This window comes from Pollicipes pollicipes, unplaced genomic scaffold (genome assembly GCF_011947565.3).
Source record: "Pollicipes pollicipes isolate AB1234 unplaced genomic scaffold, Ppol_2.1 Scaffold_7097;HRSCAF=8413_pilon_pilon_pilon, whole genome shotgun sequence".
In the NCBI taxonomy this organism is placed as follows: Eukaryota; Metazoa; Arthropoda; class Thecostraca; order Pollicipedomorpha; family Pollicipedidae; genus Pollicipes; species Pollicipes pollicipes.
In genome coordinates, this window is record NW_023597000.1 from 91,245 (window position 1) to 110,046 (window position 18,802).

General features: G+C 56.4%; 2 protein-coding genes across 4 annotated transcripts in view; one reads left to right on the forward strand and one right to left on the reverse strand.

The window, feature by feature from the left end:
* LOC119108948 (calmodulin-like protein 4) lies at positions 1-6,843 on the forward strand. The gene is given in 6 exon segments (XM_037232494.1): positions 1-194; positions 3,349-3,379; positions 3,843-3,974; positions 4,767-4,909; positions 4,911-4,950; positions 5,835-6,843. Coding segments are annotated over 6 exon segments (450 nt in total). The 5' UTR covers positions 1-191; the 3' UTR covers positions 5,936-6,843.
* Positions 6,651-18,802, reverse strand: part of LOC119108947 (macrophage mannose receptor 1) — a 27,843-nt gene continuing 15,691 nt past the window's right edge. For all 3 annotated transcript variants that reach the window (XM_037232492.1, XM_037232491.1, XM_037232493.1), the window contains 13 exons: positions 18,605-18,707; positions 18,181-18,350; positions 17,242-17,371; positions 16,461-16,754; positions 14,978-15,126; positions 14,495-14,698; positions 13,897-14,058; positions 12,864-13,177; positions 12,296-12,426; positions 11,753-11,908; positions 10,870-10,920; positions 8,471-8,684; positions 6,651-8,006 (listed from right to left, as the gene is read on the reverse strand). In XM_037232492.1, the coding sequence (XP_037088387.1) occupies positions 7,910-8,006; positions 8,471-8,684; positions 10,870-10,920; positions 11,753-11,908; positions 12,296-12,426; positions 12,864-13,177; positions 13,897-14,058; positions 14,495-14,698; positions 14,978-15,126; positions 16,461-16,754; positions 17,242-17,371; positions 18,181-18,350; positions 18,605-18,707 (2,175 nt within the window). In that variant the 3' untranslated portion in view covers positions 6,651-7,909. The remainder of the gene's footprint in view (positions 8,007-8,470; positions 8,685-10,869; positions 10,921-11,752; positions 11,909-12,295; positions 12,427-12,863; positions 13,178-13,896; positions 14,059-14,494; positions 14,699-14,977; positions 15,127-16,460; positions 16,755-17,241; positions 17,372-18,180; positions 18,351-18,604; positions 18,708-18,802) is intronic.

Consider the following 18,802-nt stretch of genomic DNA (forward strand, 5'->3'; position numbering starts at 1 on the left):
CTTGCTTCGGTCTGAGGATCCTAAACCGTTATCATATACGGATGGCCTGATTGTCGAAGCCTAGATATAGTTATTATATTGCGTTCGCCACACCCAGGGTTTTACTGGCTGTACGCAAGGCACTAGGTGCAAGAAAAGCTGTGTAGACTGCACAGGGAAGGGCTCTGAGGTAACGCGAAGCTGCTGAAGCTATGGTGAGTCGGTATACCGTGATTAACGAGAACTGATATAAAACTTCCCTGATAGCCTTGTTTAAGTAAATACTATAGTCACTGCTTAGTCACACACCAGACAGTGCCAGAGCTGACTGTTAGTCTTGTTTTGGATAGGTTTGCTTACATAATTTTGGAAGTGGAAACTCTTGGTGAGACCCTTTTGTTGGAAGATCATAACAACTTGTTTATTTTGTAAATCAAAGTGCCAGTTTGTTTTTTCTGCTTCAGAGTACAAAAACGGATGCTTTTCTGAACATGTGGAGTATATAGCAGCAGGATTGTAATAATGGCCTGACAGCAACAATATGCAATGTCAGCATTCATGCATGATGTCCTAGAAATCTCGCTGTGATTTACCAATGATCATCAGCTGACATTCAACCAGTAACCACACTTGTGTGGGGGTTGGTCTAGGGCCTTTGTGGCAAGCTATATTGTATCATGGATGTCCCCAAGCACCCAATTTGATAACTTGGCACCAACAAAGCCACAGGCAAGACACTGATTTAGAAGGTTGTTGTGCCAAAGCCAGTTTTGAAGTCCATTGTGTAAATGCATCACCATAGGGTTAATATTCAGCACTTTTCAAAGTGGGGTGCTGGGTGCTCTTGGCTGATTGTAATACCCAAGCACTGGCCAAAGGCTATATTGGTAGCACTGGAATATGTGGTCAGACCTTCAAATGTCCGTCAGAGAGCCTCTTGAACTGACTGAAGGCACTTTGTAACATTGTGGGCCTTCATGTTGGCTAAAGACTATCAGATCTGATTAATTGGCTCTGTGTCTGTCAGAGGATTGGGGCTCATGTCCCAGGGAGGGACAGCACCTGTGTGCTGATTGGACCCTGAATTAATAAGGGTCTCCCTGTTTCAGTCAGGGGTCCACAGTGCCTAACAGTGGGTCCTGTGCTTGCAAGATGTCCAGGCTGCCCAAAAACACATTTTCTAAACACAGATGGGGTTGGAACCCAGGATATCAGGGAACCTCTCTAATTGGTTCGGGCCTTCTGATACTGAAGGAAGACATGAGTAACTATAATGACAGTCTACAATGAGACATTAGAAGATCCCTGTTTTGAGTCAGGGTCCCAGTGTGGAATGGAATGGGGTCTTCACTTCATTTCACCCAGGGATCAATAATTCAAACTTAGTCCCCATGACAATGACTGGACACCCTGTGCCAGTAAGGGTTTTTTGCATGATTGAGGGCCCCTCACCCTGCATCAATCTGGGACCAAATACCACAGTCAGAAGGTCTCCGATTTCAGGAAGGTGACCAAGATATGATATATCCCTCAATGGGCCTCCAGATCAAACAGGGGGCCCCCAGTCCCACATCACCAAAATGACAGTTGGTAGGTACCCAGATCTGAAACAGCAGGACCCTTTCCTTCAGACTCTGTACTGGGAAAGACAATGTGTCCCCTAGTCATCTCCCACCAGCCCCAATCAGGAAAATGTATGGTGTCTTATTGTTCAGGATCAAAACAAGGTCAGAAATTCATATTGACATCAACTGGCTTAACCTATACCTGCCAAGAGACGTCCATGCTTTTCAGAATCAACATGTGAAACAAATAATATAAAACTAGTATTGGTGATATGTGCTCGTAATCTGCGGGAGCAAAACACCGATGCCTTTCGTTGCCGTCTCCCCGGACCGAGTGGCGTTGGCCGCTGCATCACCAGGCGACGTGCGCCGTGCGCACGAGAACAACCATGCGTCGCGGAATAACACTTCCGGAAACCGTTCGAATCAAAATTAGCACGTTTCAAATGTCAGACTGGGGCGTTTAGTTTATCTGCACAATCGGGTTGTCTGCTCAATGGATTATCAGTCCCAGCAACACCAAAAATAGAAGTCGCGCCATTGGTTCAGGAGTTTATGGTGCTGTAACGGCTAATCCGTTCGCATTATCAATCACAAGATCGCACGGCTGAAATTCACTGTCCGGACTACCCTCGAAGTCTGTCGTTGATTTTACAAAGCGCGCAAAGCTACTTCTTGCCGATGCGTGGTCGTTTTCGTCTGCTCGTTAGCTCCCACCTGGTGCTAGCTGCGGAGTCAACTCTGCGAGACCGTTGGAGACTGCAGCGCTGGACGGTGCGGTTTTTTTTTTTTGCTAAGGGGCCGCCCACTTAGTACGTTGTGCATGAAAGGACAGGTCGCTCAGCGTAACCAGTGCGTAAGCAGGGAGGGGGGCAGTTGAAAAAGACAGAAGATGTGTAACTTTATTCGTGTACAGCTTCTGCTGGCTGGTCCGCACACATGCCCAGAAATGAGTTATCCAGGTTAAAACAGCCGTGAACATTCCCAGACGAAGAAAGGTTGGCCATGTTATTACAAATTTTGGACCACGTTTCAATCGTCAATTTATGGTCGATGCAAACTGCTCCAAATCTCTAGAACCTCGGAAAAAATAGGGTAAAGCCCCTGATTTTAATACTAGAAATTTGAATAGAAAGAGCCCACTGAACCATTGTGAAATGGATAGCGCCGGCTGCTTATTCGATTCAGTCATGCAATACCTATTACCTTTAGTTATTGGCTTGCGTATGAAAGCATGAAAGCATAATTGCAAAATCCAGTGGATTCCGGCCCCTGGGTTAGATCAAATAGGTGGACGAATCAGCGTAACGGACGAGCCGCACTTTTGATGGTCAGGGCTCTGGATTTTAGGCAGGAAGGTAAAAGATGAAAATGAAACGAATAAATTCGGGTTCTCTCCCGGGAAATTAAGTGGGCCATATGCAGGGATTGTGTGGGTGAGCGATCTTTTCACCCGAGTAAGGGCCGTCCATCAACCCGGAGGCGTCCTGATCTTACCAAAATGGGCTACGACCCTGGAAGACAAATATTTCAATGCATTGGGAATACCTATTTGAATGGCTTCCCAGTTTGACGGGCTTGATTTGCTTCAAGTATGGTTGTGCTTTCTTATCATACAATGTATCATATACACCATATACTATCATTTTGTGTATTCTGTGGTAGGTTATGACATCATGTACATGGCGTCAATACTGGACCCGTGTTGTCACGCTGACCACCGCACTGCTTGCCGCGTCTAACTGGCCATAAAAGTAGACTTGGTCTTACAACCAATAGATTTACTTTTACATTGTTGTTTCAGGCCAGGTTCTTCAAGGAACAAGATATTGATGGTGAGGATCCTTTGTGTGCTCGAAAGGTGGTGCTGATTTGTCTTGACCGCAGATCGATGCTGTTGGTTGCTGCTTGTTCTAGAATTTTACTTCTCCAGTTGTGCCGCTTTGCATCTAGGACCCAGTTGTCCAATGTCATTACGTCTTCAAAGTGTGGCGAAATGAACTGAGATAAAGATAGTGCCACTCGAGTAGTTTGAGATTGGCAGCTCCAATGCCAGGGTCTGCACGTTTTGAACCGGCTGTTGTGATCTTACACTGAATGCAGCGTAATCCTTGGTATGAGCCGTTTTTCAGCTGTATAGAATTCAACGAGACAGACATAAACACGATATGCAAGTCAGCTATTAAATTGGCGTACCCATAATTCTCAACCAGGTCGGGGACTCAATCATGTTATCTGGCAGCGTTGATCGAAGCCGTTCCCATGCTATTTCCGTACCTAACCTCCTTTTTCTGTTAGAGTTTCGCGACTGCTTCCACCTGTTCGCTCGGCACGGCCAGATCACGACCATGGACGAGCTGACCGTCATCATGAGGTCCCTGGGAATGTCGCCCACCATAGCCGAGCTGCGCAACTACATGAAAGATAAGGGTAGGTACTGGATAACACGCCAGACTATGATATGTATGGGAAATATCAGAAGGAATGTTATGGTCGGAGTTTTATGGCGCGTCGCTGCAAGTGGTCATTTATTAAGAGTCAAGTTCATGGCAGTGTAGGGCTTAAAAAAACACCTAGAATGTAGTGTTATTAGACCTTCCATTGTATTGTCATCTTGAGAACTGTAATTGCGAGGTCGTCCTAGGTCAATGTCGTGGATTGTGATGACATTTTGGTTTAGGAACGCTTTTACTGCCTTGGTCCTTTTGCCGTCAATGTCGTGGAATGACCTCAGGTGACCCCATATGAGCCCCTGGAAGATAATGATGTCATGATTTGACTTATATCAACTTTATTTTGTGTACGCGTACAAAGCGAATTACAACCTATCAAGTTACGCGTTGACCTGGTTCGACCCAAGTTGGCAGGCCGACATCAAATATTATGTGGAATGATCAGAGCAAGTCTGAAATCATATGTAGCATAGTAATCAGTCTTTAGCAACTTCCTCAAACGCATTCAGTCAGGAATCAGCAGTGGAATTTCTAGCAACCCTTACGCCGTCAGGATGGCGAACCTAGCGAAGTCAAATATGATGATGTATAAGGACAATTATTGTGACCTGGGATCGTGCCTACTTTGTAACATGAAAACAAATAATCGCCGCAGTGTGTCGCTGCACGAATTTGTATCAGGTTGAGGACAGGGATGTTTTGAAATGCGATCCATCCTCGACCGGACCTTAATCTCACTTCACTAATGCTGCATGGCGTTCGATTTCAGGAGGAAAGATGTCTTTTGCGGAGTTCCTCGACATAATGCATCGACACACAAAGCAAGAGAAGATTCCGAAGGAGATCGTGCAGGCGTTCAAAGGGCACGACACTTCTCGCCGGGGTGTGATCTCGGCGCGTAACCTACGCCACATTCCTGCTGCGCTGGGGCGAGTGTCTGAGCCCGCGTGAAGGTGAGTGAAACTGAACCTGACACGTGCGTGATGGGGAAAGATGCTCTTGACGTTGTTGGCAGAAGTTGGACTTCAGTTAGCAGTTTGGAAAGCTTTTGTAAGTGTCGTGCCCTGCCGGACGTTATTTGTTGCACTTTTGCAAGCGCCATTGTCGACTCACAGGTCACGTTTATATCAGTAACTAGAAGCGCCGGTTTGACATTGACCGGATCCCATTAAAGAGAATTTTCGGATCCCATTAAAGGGAATTTTCGACTTTTGAAAATATTGAGGCAGGCATCAGATATTATGACCTAAGCCAATTTACAACTTTTGGCGTGCTTTTAAATGCAAAAGGCCGCTGCGGACAACACAATGTCTATGTTAAGTAGATATGCTGCTCAATACGTCACTGTTGATTGCGTCTTTTACGACATGGATTAAAGGCCCATTGACGTCCGTTATTTCTGGAAATCGTGCTCACGAATGCCATATGTGAACGACCCGACAAATATATTTTTATTTGCCGCGAGCGCCGCATGGCCAATGGAATGGCATGTTTCAATGACGCTATGATGGCGACATGGATGCCTGGATGACCCTGAAATGGTCCTCCTTCAAAAAAAAATGCACTTTTTGGCAGGCATGCATTTAGCTCAGAAACTAGATGGGCTCAGGCTTAAAGAATGGCAGGGCTGTGAACTGCACCGAATGGTGTTCAAGATGGCTATTTCGGTTAAAAACCTCCTACAAGTCTGGCACACACCCTTTAAGCAAAAAGCTTATTTTTGAAAGTATAGCACAACAGCAATGGCGGCAACGCAGATGCTTCATCGATTAGAAAGAACAGCACAGTGTTGTTGTGCCGATGTGTCTGGTGTGACCGGTGCCTCTGCCTCCCTCAGTTGACCAGATCTTCCGCGAGGCCAACATTCAGCCCAACGGGCTCGTCAAGTATGACGACTTCGTCAAGATTGTGTGCGCCCCGGTGCCGGACTACTATTAACTGCTGGACCGTCTTTACTCTTCACCTCTACGCCGTCCACTGGCTCCAAATGCGCAGCCGTCCGACCGGCCAGACGCCAGACATCGCCGGCAGCGAGACGCCCAGACTGCGAAATTGACATGGGGCGGGCCACATCCGGAGATCGATTCCAGACTGAAGTCACTCGGATGAGAGATGTCAACACCAAACCGTCCATGCACCTATACCCGTTTGTCGCCAAAAGATGGTCGGAGCACCGAACGGCGCAGGCAGGCTGTTAAGACAAGCGGGTCCTTGCATCATCCCGTTCATCTGGCAGGCACCGGCAGCAGGGCTTATAGAAACCGACCGTCCTTTAGCCAATTTCGGCCTGTTACTGCGCACGGAGTTGGGCCCGAAGAGCACTAAGAACAGCGTGCACGCGTTGCGATTGGTGTATGTTCTGTTGTCACGGTTGGCGACTGTTTATTGTTACGTCCGTCCTTCAAGTATTTATATTTTTGATGATAATCTACTCACGAGCGTGCTGTCTTTGTTCCTGCAGCAGTGTCATGTGAGTGCTGTCTACGTCGGTACGTGTACCTCAGAGTGCGTGCCGGACCGTTGTTCAATGATAAAACAATGCCTCGTCTGTACGACGCTTACTTAGTCAGGGTCGTAAAAGATCTGTATTATTCCGTCCCAGTCTTCCATGAATAAGTTGTGGTCGCATGCCTGCAGGAATGACACGCCGCCGTATTGCTGGTAATATGTATTCTGTCTTTACGATAGCGCAACCCATTGTGCCGGAGAAAGACCCTCGTGATGTTGCAATGCATTTTCGCGGCACTTGTTGGAAACCGTAGACCTCGCGTATTGTTTATGCAAGCACTGGAGCATTTACACACACGACTGACAGCTGGAATATTATAATACACTTTCTAGCAAGATGCGCGCTTATGTCGAAAGCTGCGAGCGGTGCGATTTTGTTGAACACGCGCCCGGGTGGCCGGTTGAGTGTCCTTCACTCGGGTGGGGGTTCAATTTGCCCCCCCCCCCCCCTGAGATCTCAGAAACTTAGAGAGCTAAAAACACCGAATTCACAGAGTGTGTTTGCTTATGCGTGAACTCACTTGTCAAAGTGCGATTCCTAGGGCATGGCCTTCCAATCAGGTAAGGTCAAACAGGGTCAAACTCCAGTTTGACGTCCAAAGTGCTCCAGAACCTAGATACCTGTTCTAAGCAAAAAACCACTGGTGCTCATTTAAGGTCATTGACATTGTTTGACTTTTCGTAGGCTATGATGACCAGAATCATACCAGACTGCACATAGTTTTGCATGTGATTAAGCGCCAAGGACTAGGTCAGGCAGTATGTTCCTGAAAACAAAATGTTGACCTGGATCATTTCACGTCAGTGACCTACGATCTTTAAGAAGTTCATGGAGGATGTATAGTGCGGTTTCTGTTGATAAATTCGAAATGACCACCAGAAACTACAGTACACGGCAAGCTATGCAGTGATACAACAGGTTGGTTTTGGCCTAGGTTTGGCCGTCCTTATTGACTCTAGGTCAATGGGATTTGTTCATTCAATTGTTACGTTGCCTAAGAAACTATCCTTGAGATTTATGGTTTCGCCAAACACGCCGTTGTTGCACCAGATTGAGAGATTCCCTAGAGATTGTCCGCTGAATCCATGGTCTGACTCTGACCTGCCATAGATCAGCGACCTTACAAGGTACATCTAATTTGTTGACATCCACATGATCCGCCATGCACTTGTCTACAGTTCGGCGCGGTCATGCCGTGCCGTTCGGAAACCATTTCGGAAAAGCCTTCGGGAGGATTCAAATTGACCCCCCCACCCGAGCGCGTGTTAAAGAACGTGCCGTGCAACAGAGAAGTACGCCAAGCGCTCAGACCTTGCCAGCCCATTTTGCCACTCGCGTCATCAGTCCGCAGCGGGATCGACGGGACTGTCCAGCCCTCCCCTCCCCCCCCCCCCCTTCTCCGTCTACAGGCCCTCGTGGTCCATCAGCTGCTCTTGCGAACCCCAACGGTTTGCGGCGCGGGCATCGAGAGTACCATTCTCCAGCGGACCTCCAACCGGCCTGAAACAGCGGGGCATCAGCAGGCCGATGTTCACAGGCAGTTTGCTGTGAACGACGGCAGGGACGCCCCATGATGACATGCCAATTACAGAGAGTGAGCGGCCGGACGACTGAACCGCGGCGGGCTAGAGAATAACAATGCTGAGCTGCCCGGCGCATAGCGAACGAGCGGGGCTGTTCCCGTTCCTGGCTGCACCACCGTCACATGAACCGTGCGTCTGAGCGGCAGGAGCGCATGCATTCATGAGTGAGGTGCACCTGTCTGCAATTAATCGAGGAACTTTTTTCAACCTGCTTGACAACGATGCCATGTCGCGACTACACAAACCTCACTTGATTTCAACGCCCGATTCCGACAACAACAGATCGGGAATAGACGGAGAGTGGGGACGCCGACAGGCCGCACCCTCGCTGAGCGCATTCCGTGTCTGCGGACACTGGACCGGCCGCGTCTGGCGCCGTACCTGTCTGAGGACAACGCGTCGTCACGCTGATTGTAGGCCAGGTTCTCGACCGAGTGGTGGGCGGCCGGGCGGCCGGCCGACAGCCTGCGCGGCAGCCAGGGGACGCGCTGCCGGCGCGCGTACCAGAGTCCAGCGCCGACCAGCGCCACCACCAGCACCAGCACCAGGCAAATGATGCCGAAGACGCCCCAGCCTCCGCCGCCGCCGCCGTCTACTGCAGGCGCAGAGAGCCGCTGGACGCGAGCGCGGCAGGGGACAACGTACCGCCCTGATGGGTACGACAGGGAACAACGTACCGCCCAGACGGATACGACAGGGAACAACGTACCGCCCAGACGGATGCGACAGGGGACAACGCACCGCCCTGACGGATACGGCAGGGGACAACGTACCGCCCAGACGGATACGACAGGGGACAACGTACCGCCCAGACGGATACGACAGGGGACAACGTACCGCCCAGACGGGTACGACAGGGGACAACGCACCGCTCTGACGGATACGGCAGGGGACAACGTACCGCCCAGACGGATACGACAAGGCGCAACGTACCGCCCAGACGGATACGACAGGGGACAACGTACCGCCTTGACGGGTACGACAGCGGACAACTTACCGCCCTGACGGGTAAGACAGGGGACAACATACCGCCCAAACGGATACGACAGGGAACAACGTACCGCCCAGACGGATGCGACAGGGGACAACGCACCGCCCAAACGGATGCGACAGGGAATAGCGCATCGCCCTGACGGATACGACAAGGAACAACGCACCGCCCTGACGGGTACGGCGGGGAACAGCACACCACCCTGACGGGTACGGCGGGAACAGCACACCACCCTGACGGGTACGGCGGGAACAGCGCACCGCCCTGACGGGTACGGCGGGGAACAGCACACCACCCTGACGGATACGGCGGGAATAGCGCACCGCCCTGACGAATACGGCGGGGAACAGCACACCACCCTGACGGGTACGGCGGGAACAGCGCACCGCCCTGACGAATACGGCGGGGAGCAGCGCACCGCCCTGACGGGTACGGCGGGAACAGCGCACCGCCCTGACGGGTACGGCGGGAACAGCGCACCGCCCTGACGGGTACGGTGGGAACAGCGCACCGCCCTGACGAATACAGGCGGGGAACAGCGCACCGCCCTGACGAATACGGCGGGGAACAGCACACCACCCTGACGGGTATGGCGGGAACAGCGCACCGCCCTGACGAATGTGCACCACTCTAGCGGGCACGTTAAGAGCAGCACTCGCCTCTACAGATACGGCACGGCCTCAGCACCACTTGGTACGACGGGCTAATCCGCAGTGTCGTTTGTCAGATACCAGGGGCGCAGCCAACGGAGTGGAGAGGGGTTCAGATTTGTCTTTTTTCGCCATAGATGGCTTCCGACGGAAAGACGAAAATCGGTGAGATGTGCACTAACCAATCCCCCCTCTAAAAAAACTTGCCCGCGCCTCACCAAAAGTTCAGTCACACTACTGGATAACATGGAATAGGAAACTGCATCCTCCATGCAGTGGTGCACACAACACTAAGTTACAAGGAGGACCTCACGATTGGTGCGCCAAGGCCTCTGCACTGCCCGACGCGACAGCGACTTTTCGATCACATCAACGGCGCGGTATGGTCAGGAAAAAAACGCAAGGATGATGCGCCCGCTGCGTCCAGGTATCTCGTCGCGCTGTGCTGTGCCCCACATGACTGGTTATTCGAATATTGGGATTGGAGCCCTTTCGACTAGCAATGATCATTTCAGGGCAATAGGATGAAGGAGACTGGATAACGGTGGGGCAGGACTACACGCGCCTGGGGGACCAGCCCGCCAACCTTAGCCCGCGCAGAGACCTCTCCGCGGGGTATGCGCCGGCCGCCCAGTCCGGGTCCCCCCCCCAGGGGCCTCTCGATCCATTCGTGGCTGGCGCCATGCGCATGCAGCATGCCCCGAACAAGCGAGACGTCGCGAGGATGTGGGATGAAACAAGAAAGAGGATTAGAGGGTCAGGTGTACCTCGCACGCACAAGTGCTAACGACAAGACGACGGTGGAGTCGTCGCATGACGCTGGACAGCCGCTGCAGAGGCCACCATACCAGTTGGCTCGACAGCTAGCGGTGGAGGCGACCTCTCGGACATGTGATGACGGAAGTGGGACGTCACGACGGCGTGCAAGCCACATGACATCACCGTCACCGACATCACGGGCGCGGAGTCTTAGCAGCAGGAAGGGAATACGTCGCTGCGAAGCATCGTAAGCTGAACTATGCATTGCTTTGCCACGACACCAGCCCGTTCGTTTGAGTGCAGAGCACGCATGACAAATGGGGGGGGGGGGGGGCGGGACATTTTTGATTGGCGTGGACGGATCCTGACGGCCGACTTACCGTTCATGAGGGTCCCGGCAATCGCTCCACCGCCGGAGGCCCCCTTTTTGTCTGTAAGCCACGAGCCATGTTTGTGAAGCACTGCCATGCTGCGTTTAAAAAAGGAAATACCACAACGCACAGGGGCAGCTACAAAATATTGATGACAGACACATCATTGCCTGTAGTTTATCCCTCCGTAAACGAAAGCGGCTCAATAGGAACTGAATCACAAACAGTTCTCAAGACTCCCTGTTTCGATAGTCAGACGCAGCTGCACAGCAGTCTAACGGGAACCAGAACACCACGACATGCGATGCGGCCCTCCTCATATCGACACATCCCTGTTTGCTCATGCCGTGGCGGCCGGCTTCCTCACTCACCTGTCATGCAGACAAATGGCAGGCGCTCGCTGCAGTCGACGTTCTCTCAGTCGCCCGCCCGGCTTGCCCACTCACCTGTCATGCAGACAAATGGCAGGCGTTTGCTGCAGTCGACGTTCTCTCAGTCGCCCGCCCGGCTTGCCCACTCACCTGTCATGCCGACAAACGGAAGACGCTTGCTGCAGTCGACGTTCTCTCAGTCGCCCGCCCGGCTTGCCTACTCACCTATCATGCAGGCAAACGGAGGGCGCTTGCTGCAGTCGACGTTCTCCCAGCGGCTGGCCGGCTTCCTCACTCACCTATCATGCAGGCAAACGGAGGGCGCTTGCTGCAGTCGACGTTCTCCCAGCGGCTGGCCGGCTTCCTCACTCACCCGTCATGCAGACAAACGGAAGGTGCTTGCTGCAGTCGACGTTCTCCCAGCGGCTGGCCGGCCTCCTCACTCACCTATCATGCAGACAAACGGAGGGCGCTTGCTGCAGTCGACGTTCTCCCAGCGGCTGGCCGGCCTCCTCACTCACCCGTCATGCAGACAAACGGAAGGTGCTTGCTGCAGTCGACGTTCTCCCAGCGGCCGGCGAAGAGCCGTGACGCCTGCGTGCAGCTGCCAAAGCGCAAGCTGGGGGTGGCGCTGAACCTCGGGTGCGCCAGGTGAGTGCCGTCCGCCCAGACAAATCCTGCAGTCAGAGACGGATGCTGACGGGCCGCGAGACGACCGGGGTGGTGGTCATAGTCCCGACCCCGTCACCCAGCTCTCTCAGCTCCAGTGCCGAGGTCAACGGCAGTGGCCATCAAGCAACACGTTGGAATACAATGCGCGATGACAAATAATTGTATCAGGGTCCGCATTTGGAACTGCGGTGCTTGATTCATTCGCAAAAGACCCATCTGTCTTTGTTCGCGAGTCATTCCTTTTCGCACCCATGACGCCAAAATTTGGAGTGGTGCCATCCGATCACATCGTTACTAGGTCGTTCGGCCACAAGCCACATCCGCGCCGTCATCAGCGTCCTCCCCCCCCCCCCCCCTCCCGCCAGTGGCTTCTGCTGCCTTATTCAGTCCACCTTCATCCAGCTGGTGGCGCAGTCCGATCCAGGTGGCTTGGTACCGCGTCTGGCCGAGCACCAGTCGGCGTACGGCGCGGAAATCGTCCAGCGTGCTGACGACGGCCAGCTGCTGGCCGAGCCGCTCACACCTGCGCCAGTCGGCGGCGGCCGTCAGCGCCGACACCAGAGGCGGCCGCGGCCGCGCGGAAGGGGCAGCGGGAGGGGGCACCTTCAGATGGCGGTCAGAGCTGCCTTCGCAAGAGACGGCGGTGGGTCCCCTGCGACCAGCGGACGGCAGAGCCCAGCCGCCAGGCAGTGCTGACGCTTGTGCGTACTCACCGCAGCACAGGCGGCTGAGCGGCTCATGCGCTGGGCTCATGAGGGCTGGCCTCCGCTTCACATGAAAGAAACTTCCACTGACGCTGCTTTCCGCGAGAACGTTGTCACACTAATGCCCTGGCCAGTTCCCTGTTGCTAAGAATAACCATGGGTTACCGCTGTCGGCGCCGGCTGCGGGCAGTCAGCAGGAACGCAGCAGCGGCGTGAGCAGGCTCTGCCGGACTGCAGTGCGCCGGGCGCCACCCACCTGTCCTTGGCTTCGTTCCAGACGAGGCCGTCTTTCGGCTCGTCGTAAAGCCGGTAGCAGCGGCTGGTGCCGGCCGCCCACTGCCCGTCGGTCGGACAGCCGTCGTTTCGCGGCGTCTCCGCCTCCCTCTCGGGCGCCCACATGCAGACAAACGAGCGCCGGTCGTCGGAGCAGGACTGGTGGCGCCAGAGGCCGGAGCTGGGTAGCAGCACGGCGCAGGTGCTGCGCACCGCCGCCCTCTGGCCGCTCGGGTCCCAGTTCTGGAACTTGGCAGCCCGCGGCCACGGGTGCATCCACTCCATCGTGCCGTACCGCTGCGGGGAGGGACGGAAGAAGGCTGTATAGGAGCGCATCTGAGTCATACCGGAGCTTTCCATTACCAGCCTTGAAATGGTCAGGCAGAATGTCAGCACGGCCGTATTTGCTGTGTTTACAACCCATCAAACGGCAGCGGTGCGTCATGGCTGCTTCAGGTTGGCCGGTCAGTAAAACCTTATTCTGGTCACAGTTCATTTTTAATTCAACAAGAGTGAGTGTTTGTAGGGGTGGGTTTGGGATCAACAGCTATTACTGTCACATATATCGTGCATTGAAAAAATCCTGTTGCGAAGACCCATAAGTGCACCATTCCCGGAGACCGAGTGCAGCCCAGTACATTATAGGCAAATCCTTGTAATGTGCGGCGCAGTGTGGTGATATGACCGCTTCCGTCGGTGAGCCCGGGTCCCTCGGTCAGCTGTCCACTGATCGTCGGGTGAGAGCCAGATGAGCATGGAATCGGGGACGCGAGCTATCAACCACGCCTGCCGCACGTCAACCAGTGTTCCACACTCCGTCGACCGAGCCGCTGGGACGCATTCTCCATCCAGCCCGGCCAAGGACGTCACTCGAAATCAAACCCACGGAACAATGCAAGCTGGAAGATCCTTACGACCATCCGCAACATCGCTTCACCCCCCCCCCCCCCCCCTTGTGACTATAGTTGAGTTTTTGTCACGACAGCAGTGTGCGGCGGCCAGGCTATCATGCCCACCTCGGTGTCACTGAGCCCCAGCCAGTACTGGTCGCGGCCGTCGCGGTACAGCAGCTTGACCAGCTCGGCGTTGTCGAACGCGTCGCCGACGTACGCCAGGCTGCTGTTGTCGGACTGGCAGCTGACGGCGGCGTCGCTCCACGTCATCGCCTGGTGGCTGATCTGCGAGAGACGAGCCGGTCGACTCAGCGGGAGGTCAGTCCCGGGGGAGGGACGAGTCGGAGGCCGGCGGTGGGGCAGCTGCTGGAGGCCGCTCGCAGTCGGGCCGTTCCACGGATGAAGCCGGCCGTCCGAGAGCCATCGGCCGTTCGCACTCAGACACGGAGCCACGCAGAAAATCTGGGAGGGAGGGGGGGAGACGACCGGCGGCCATGACAAGAAAGGACACTAAACGCGTCTGGCTCACCCAGTCCTGTCGGCAGTTCTTCAGCACCGAGCCCTGCGTCTGTCCCGGTCACCTATTGAAGATCGCTGACCCCAAGCCGGTCCCCCCGCCAGTCGCCGCGCCTCTGACGTCGCAAGCCCTCCGCGGTGCTCGCCTGACCGCGGCACGCGCGGAGGCCCGCTCACAGAGCCGCCCGTGACAGCGGCTGCTCACCTTATAGCAGACGCTGCCCACGTCGATGTAGTTGTCGAAGGGCGGCTGGCAAGGCGTTGGCGCGGCGGTGATCGAGTTGTTGGGCGTGGCGGGCCGCTGGCAGACGAAGCTGTACTGGTGCGAGCACTCGACGTCGCTCCACGCGCCCGGCGTGCGGCTCTGCCCGCCGTCCACCACGCCGCACGTTTTGGGACAGCTGGCGCACTGGGGACACGGTGACGGCGCGGTCAGTGGGCCCGGCCGGTGGCGGGGCTGGGGCGCGCTGTCACAGGCCGGAACGGCCCCCAGCGTGGAGGGCTGACCGAAGCACTGACCGAAGGATCGTCGTTCACCCCGGCCAGATCAACACGCAGTTTACGACGCTGGGAGCGCTGACACATTTCTTTCATGACACCGCTTCTTGCTCCGGCCAGACAGCGGGGCAGCTCGCCGCTCCGTGATAGTGGTGCGCGCCCGGTCAGTGGCCCGCACTCGGACACTTACCACGCTGGATGGCTGGCCCGGAGCCCAGGCGGTGAAGTTCAGGGGAGACTCGTCCGTCCAGGAGAGGAACCGGCGCTGGTCCAGCGTCGCGTACGTCAGCCCGATCCACAGGTTGTTGGGTGAGCCCCTCACAGCCGACGTCAAGAAGGCTGCCGACACACGGAAAACATCAGACAGATATCGTAGCCACTAGCTGGGTTCCACTAGGAACGCAACTGATGACCACGAGGGACCGACCACTGACCCTGCTGAACGGGACTGACCACTGACCCTGCTGGACAGGACTGACCATTGACCCTGCTGGACGGGACTGACCACTGACCCTGCTGGACGAGACTGGCAACCGACCCTGCTGAACGGGACCGACCACTGACCCTGCTGAACGGGACTGATCACTGACCCTGTTGGACAGGACTGACCATTGACCCTGCTGGACGGGACTGACCACTGACCATGCTGGAGGCGACTGACCACTGACTCTGCTGAACGGGACTGACCACCGACCCTGCTGAACGGGACCGACCACTGACCCCGGCTGGACAGGACTGACCATTGACCCTGCTGGACGGGACTGACCACTGACCATGCTGGAGGCGACTGACCACTGACTCTGCTGAACGGGACTGACCACCGACCCTGCTGAACGGGACCGACCACTGACCCTGCTGAACGGGACTGACCACTGACCCTGCTGGACAGGACTGACCATTAACCCTGCTGGACGGGACTGACCACTGACCATGCTGGAGGCGACTGACCACTGACTCTGCTGGACGGGACTGACCACTAACCCTGCTGAACGGGACTGACCGCTGACCCTGCTGAACGGGACTGACCACTGACCCTGCTGAACGGGACTGACCACTGACCCTGCTGAACGGGACTGACCACCAACCCTGTAGGACGGGACTGACCGCTGACTCTGCTGGACGAGACTGACCACTAACCCTGCTGGACGGGACTGACCACTGACCCTGCTGAACGGGACTGACCACTGACCTGCTGGACGGGACTGACCACCGACCCTGTAGGATGGGACTGACCGCTGACTCTGCTGGACGAGACTGACCACTAACCCTGCTGGACGGGACTGACCAATGACCCTGCTGAACGGGACTGACCACTGACCCTGCTGGACGAGACTGACCACCGACCCTGCTGGAGGCGACTGACCACTGACTCTGCTGAACGGGACTGGCCGCAGACCCTGCTGAACGGGACTGACCACTGACCCTGCTGGACGGGACTGACCGCTGGACGGGACCGACCACTGACCCTGCTGGACGGGACTGACCGCCGACCCTGCTGGACGGGACTGACCACCGACCCTGCTGGACGGGACTGACCACCGACCCTGTAGGACGGGACTGACCACTGACCCTGCTGGGCGGGATTGACCACTGACCCTGCTGGACGGGACTGACCACTGACCCTTCTGGACGGGACTGACCACTAGCCCTGCTGGACGGGGCTGATCACTGACCCTGCTGGATGGGGTTGGCGATGTTGAGCAGGTCGGCATCGGGCCCCTGACTGCGGCACACGCGTCGCGCGTCCTCCCAGGTCGACAGGTTCTGGTACACCCGCAGGCAGCGGTCCGGGCCGTAGGCGGACCAGTCGGGGGGACAGCTCGAGCGCAGCAGCGGCGGCGGCGGCGGCGGCAGCGCCGGTGCACCGCCCATCATTGGCCGCTCGCACACGTAGTGGTGCGGCGCGTTGCAGTTGACGGTCGACCAGTAGCCGCCGCTGCTGTCCAGCCTTACACAGCTGGCCATGTCTGCCGGTCAGAGTAAGGGGAGGCTCAGCAAACGACGCGCGGTTGTCCACACGTGCAACGATGGCTCAAGACCATAGAGACAGACAGCCTGCCGCCTGTTTGTGGGAGTCTGCTGCGTGCAGCAAAGACTAGCCTGCTCAGCGCCCTCTGCGGCGGCAACATAGAAGGCAGCATCGGCAGCAGGTGTTGCTGGGTTTTCAGTTCTGTTGCCGCAAGAGGCAGGTCTGATTACATTTTCGCAGAAACGAGAGCGTTCTGCTGGTAATAAGTCACGCGACAAGATTCTATATCAGGAGAAAGCTTCGCAAGCTTCTCAGAAGAAGGCTTCGTAAGCTTCTCAGAAAAGAGCTTCGCAGTTGTTCAGATATAACATTTGAACACCCCAAAAGGACTACGGTCGACGGGATTCTAGTCCTAATTCAGCTTAACTATGAACTCATCTGAGCCGTCCTCAGCCAGGCCGGGAATGAGAGGCTCCTGCACAGACCTTGGCCGACGGCGCGTCCGTCTGACGCCCAGTTGGAGTACTGGACGCCAGATCCATCAGTCCAGCGGAACTCGTGCGACGGCCGCAGCCGGTTCAAGCCGATCCACACCGGTTGCGGGACACCTCCCAGCTGTCGACACGGAGGGAGTGCTCAGTCCGCCCCCGAGCTCAGCCAGCGGGATGGGAGAGAGTGGGGGGGGGGGGGGGGGGGGGGGCTGACGGGCGGCCGGGAGTTGACCGGGGAGGTGCTCGGGAACGATGGGATACAGGACGCGGGGCGTTCGTCCAGCGCTGGCCCCTGCGCTGGACGGTCGCTGGCGTCGAGACGACAGTGTAGTGTTTACCGCGCGACACTCGGTGCTGTCAGTCCGGGTGTAGTGTAGGGCAGCTGACACTCGGCGGTGTTGGTCCGGGTGTGGTGTCGGGTGGCCGGCATTCGGCGGTATCGGGCCGGGTATAGTGTAGGGCAGCTGACACTCGGCGGTGTCGGGCCGGGTGTAGTGTAGGGCAGCTGACACTCGGCGGTGTTGGTCCGGGTGTAGTGTAGGGCAGCTGATACTCGGCGGTGTTTGCCCGGGTGTAGTGTAGGGCAGCTGACACTCGGCGGTGTTGGTCCGGGTGTAGAGTCGGGGGGCCGGCACTCGGTGGTGCCGGGCCGGGTGTAGTGTAGGGCAGCTGACACTCGGTGGTGCCGGGCCGGGTGTAGTGTCGGGTGGCCGGCACTCGGCGGTGTCGGGCCGGGTGTAGTGTAGGGCAGCTGACACTCGGCGGTGTCGGGCCGGGTGTGGAGTCGGACAACCAACCCGAGGATGACCAAAGGTCGAGGCAACATGCTTTGAAGCGCTGTCTTTTAGTTGTTATAGCTGGAGTGATTGGGGCTTTGCGAGAGCCCTTCAGACCGCTGACCACCAAGCGATGTCAGTCAGTCACAGAACTCACGTGCTGGACCACAGCGTCATTGAGCTCGAAGCTGGTGATCTTGGCGAGCGTGGCAGAGCGGTTGCGGCAGTCCTGCTGGGCGCGGTGCCAGCTGACTGGCGGGGTGTCGCTGACGACCAGGTAGCAGGTGGCGCCCGAGTGCCACCACCCGTCGGCACCACAGGCCAGCGCTGCATGACAGGCGGCGGCGCACCGGGTCAGACATCACCGGCGCGCACAACGGCCATCGATGGTGCGGCCCACAGGTGGGGCACCTCAAGGCGCTGAGCAAGGGCGGATCAAAGCCAGGCTCTGCCGACCTGTGCTGGCCACAGCGCCCGCACGGCATGGTCACGGCGGACAGCGGGGCGCGAGCGGCGCTGCCGCTCCCTGTGCAGGTTTACCCGACGAGTGCAGCTAATCACGGTGCAGTGTGGAGGCTGACCTGCCGTATCTACGGTGGGAGATACGGGCCGCGACGTCGCCGTCAAGGACCGGGTGCAGGCGAAGGGCTTGACTGATGCGCAGCTCTCCGACGACCAGCCACCCTGCGGAGAGCGGGCCCACACGGCGCTAGGGTCGGAGTCTGTCGCCCGACCAGCCGCATCCGCTGGCGCGACATCCGTGGGTGCGACTGACATTG